Here is a 3,329-nt window from a genome sequence, read left to right as displayed (position 1 = left end):
TAAAATGATAATATGTGATTTAAGTGTTGTTTGTTTATGAACTATTGGTGATTGCCATTGTTAAAAGGAAAGTGATTTTTCTTTATAGTCCATTTTAAACCACCTTTGAATTGATGAAAAGAAAATGTTAAATTTCCTTTCACAATCTAATAAAAAATTACTTCTAACTCATTGTGTTCTTCCATGTACTCAGATCTAAGAAATATTTAATTAAACAACATGTAATGACATTTATAGTCATGGGTCTATCAACTTTTTGTTTTTATTTTATTAAACCATTGATTTGAAGAGTTGTAGTTCAATTGGTTAAGCATAATTGATAATGATGATGATGGTAGGTGATAAATGCAATCCACCAAGATTCAAATACTTGAAGCACATTCCAACCAAATTTGTCAACAGAATATATTAATGAAGATGATGATATGTAATAAAAAGTCATCTACTAAAATTCAGATACTTAACAACATTTTCTAACCAAATTTGATTCTCTCGTGATATGTTTGGATTTAAGGATAAAACCAAAATTGGGAGGAAGTGACGGGGACAGAAGCAGAGGCCCTACTGGGTATAGGGCGGTTGAAAGTTAGATAGGTGGCGAAGTCATTTGCAAATACATCTCCGTCGAACTCTCCAGCCACAATTGATAATGATGACAGAGAAAATCAAGGTAGACACGCAAAGTGACTATATGATGGACCACCTTCATAATAATATAATAATAGGGGCAGCTCTTCAAGTCAATAAGACTGCAATAATTGCTATGTGAATTGTTCATAGTTTTGTAAACCATTCTCTCAATAATACAATCAATGGTACTCGAGTCAAATCTATGAATTGTTCATTGTTTGATAGTTAAAATTAATGGTATTTGAGTCAAATCTATGAATTAAGCCTGATAAAACATTCCTTTTGGAAGAAGACATTCAACTACCTCTTTCTTTGTCTATTTAGTTCGAAACCGGAGAACAATGTCGAACATTTGACAGTTAGGTGCGTAAGAAGTTGAAATAGGTTATTAAGCGAACAGATCATACAGAAACTGTGTGCAGAAACCTGAATGCAAGTATGGGAGAAGAGGCACAACTCCAGGTAGTGATGCTGCCGTGGTTGGCACAAGGTCATATTAATCCTCTCATAAACCTTTCCAAGGCCTTGGCAAGCCATGGGGACGTAAAAGTCTGGATCGTATCAACCCCTGAAAATATATCCCGAATCAGAGCTCGCTTGCATGACGAACCCATCCACCTGTTGGAGTTGGCGTTGCCGTCTGTAGACGGACTTCCCCCTGGCGTCGAATGCACAGCAGACATTAAACCAGAATCGGTCCATCTCCTTCACAGCGCATTCGATCAACTGGACAAGCCATTTGAGAGTCTTTTGAGGCGCCTTTCGCCAAATTTTCTAGTGTACGACATCGTAGCGCCTTGGGCTGCCACCGTGGCTGCTCAGCTGGATATACCGAGCTTTGTTTTCTCCATCTTCAATCCGGCGGCATTTTCTTATTTTGTCGGCCATTGCAAGGCGGCAGCGAGTAGCAGGTACGTGAAGGCGGAAGATTTGACCCAGCTTCCGACGGACTATCCGGTGCCTATCATCTCGTGGAGGCTGTTCGAAGCGCGCCTCGGGTATAACAACTTCATTGCATTCGCCGACCGTGTGTGGGCGTGTTGCCAGCAGTCGTGTGGAATAGTGATAAAGTCGTGCTTTGAAGAGGAAGACAAATATCTGAAATACTTAACTCATATCACTGGAAAGCCAGTGATTTCCGTTGGTCCATTAGTGATTGCCGGGGGAGCAACGGAGGATAAGTCTGGAAATTTCGTGGTAGAGTGGCTTGATAAGCAACGGCCCTCGTCGGTGGTGTTCGTAGCCTTCGGAAGCGAGTCTTTTCTGTCGGCGGAGCAGATAACGGAATTGGCGTTGGCACTGGAGAACATCGGGCTGCACTTTCTCTGGTCGTTGCGATCTTCTGACGTGACGTCCTCCGCGTTGTCGTTGTTGCCCGAGGGTTTCGAAGGCCGAACACGTGACCGGGGGCTGGTCGTTGGCGGGTGGGTGCCTCAGCTGCGTATTCTTTCCCATCCTTCCGTGGGAAGCTTTGTCACACACGGTGGGTGGAGCTCAGTGATGGAAGCGTGGCTCTACTCCGGGTTGCCGTTGGTTTTAATCCCGTTGCGGAACGAACAGGGGCTTAACAGTCGACAGATTGAGCTCGAATTGAATGCGGGTATTGAAGTGGAGAGGAATGAGGATGGAGGTTTTAGCAGGGAGGACGTTTGTAAGGCAGTTTGGACGGTGATGGGTAATGAAGAGAAAGGGGAGCAGATTCGATCGAAGGTGAGAGAGCTCCGTGGTGTTATAGACCTCAACACAGGACGTCAACAGGCGTATATGGAAGAGTTAGTTAACCAGATGAAAAAGTTTATTATCTCGCGTAGGGAGGATTATATTTTATAATTAGTATATATATTTAATAATATATATATATAATGTTCAAAGATATTATTTTCAAGGTATCTATTTTAAATCATTTTTCACATTAAGATATAATAGGCTCTTCGAGAAGTATATTCTTCTCCTCCTCCTCCTCCTCCTATTCCTTCTGCTCCTCATCCTTATCCTCCCTTTTCTTCTTCTCATTCTTCTACTTCTTATTGCTCTAGTACTTTTTGTTCTTTTTTCTCTACATTGTTTTTTCTTATTTTGCTACATATTTATCTATACTATGGTTAACGTATTGTTGATAGGATTAGATTTGAGTGAATATAGTTTATAACTTTCGTTATCATGTAGTTTGATCAACTTATAATATAATTGTATCAATTATTCATATCCATACATATATAGATGATATGTAAAATATAATTTGAGAATAGATGATGCTTTCTATAGTGAAGCTTTTCTTGAGGAAGAAATAGTCTCTTTATCTTTGGAAGGAATATTTATAGTACAAAAAATAAATAAAATAATACCTCTAGACATCCATGATTTTTCAAGTGTTTAACTTGATTAGTTATATAGGCCCAATTGTTTTAAAATCTAGAGCAACCAAATTATTTTGTATGGGGAATAATTATTGCCTAGTGTGCCGACAACATTTTAATCAGTTAACTTGATGGGTTATACCAACACGATTGGTTTTATCTAAATATGAATCCAAAAGAAAATATTTCAAGCCCTAGAGGTCCTCATGATAAGCATAGAGGAAATTCATCAAAAAAATTCATGGAATGTACTTGCAAATTCTTCCATTTTTAGTATTGAACAGAAATATTGTAGTATAAATTAAAACATATAGAACCAATTGGTTTTACTTGTAAGGGCAT

At 39.0% G+C, this 3,329-nt stretch overlaps 1 protein-coding gene across 1 annotated transcript; it reads left to right on the top strand.

Annotated features, from left to right (window-relative positions):
* The first annotated feature begins 983 nt into the window (after positions 1-983).
* LOC131036282 (anthocyanidin-3-O-glucoside rhamnosyltransferase-like) lies at positions 984-2,737 on the top strand. The gene has a single exon (XM_057968136.2). The coding sequence runs from the start codon at positions 1,069-1,071 to the stop codon at positions 2,458-2,460; it is 1,392 nt and encodes a 463-aa protein (XP_057824119.2). The 5' UTR covers positions 984-1,068; the 3' UTR covers positions 2,461-2,737.
* The last annotated feature ends 592 nt before the right edge of the window (positions 2,738-3,329 follow it).

Source organism: Cryptomeria japonica, chromosome 6, assembly GCF_030272615.1.
Source record: "Cryptomeria japonica chromosome 6, Sugi_1.0, whole genome shotgun sequence".
NCBI lineage: Eukaryota > Viridiplantae > Streptophyta > Pinopsida > Cupressales > Cupressaceae > Cryptomeria > Cryptomeria japonica.
Note: the sequence above shows the minus strand (reverse complement) of the source record. Positions and strands in the feature narration are given on the sequence as shown.

Coding starts and splice junctions, on each gene's coding strand:
- LOC131036282 (XM_057968136.2), top strand. CDS start 1,069: ATGGGAGAAGAGGCACAACTCCAGGTAGTGATGCTGCCGTGGTTGGCA.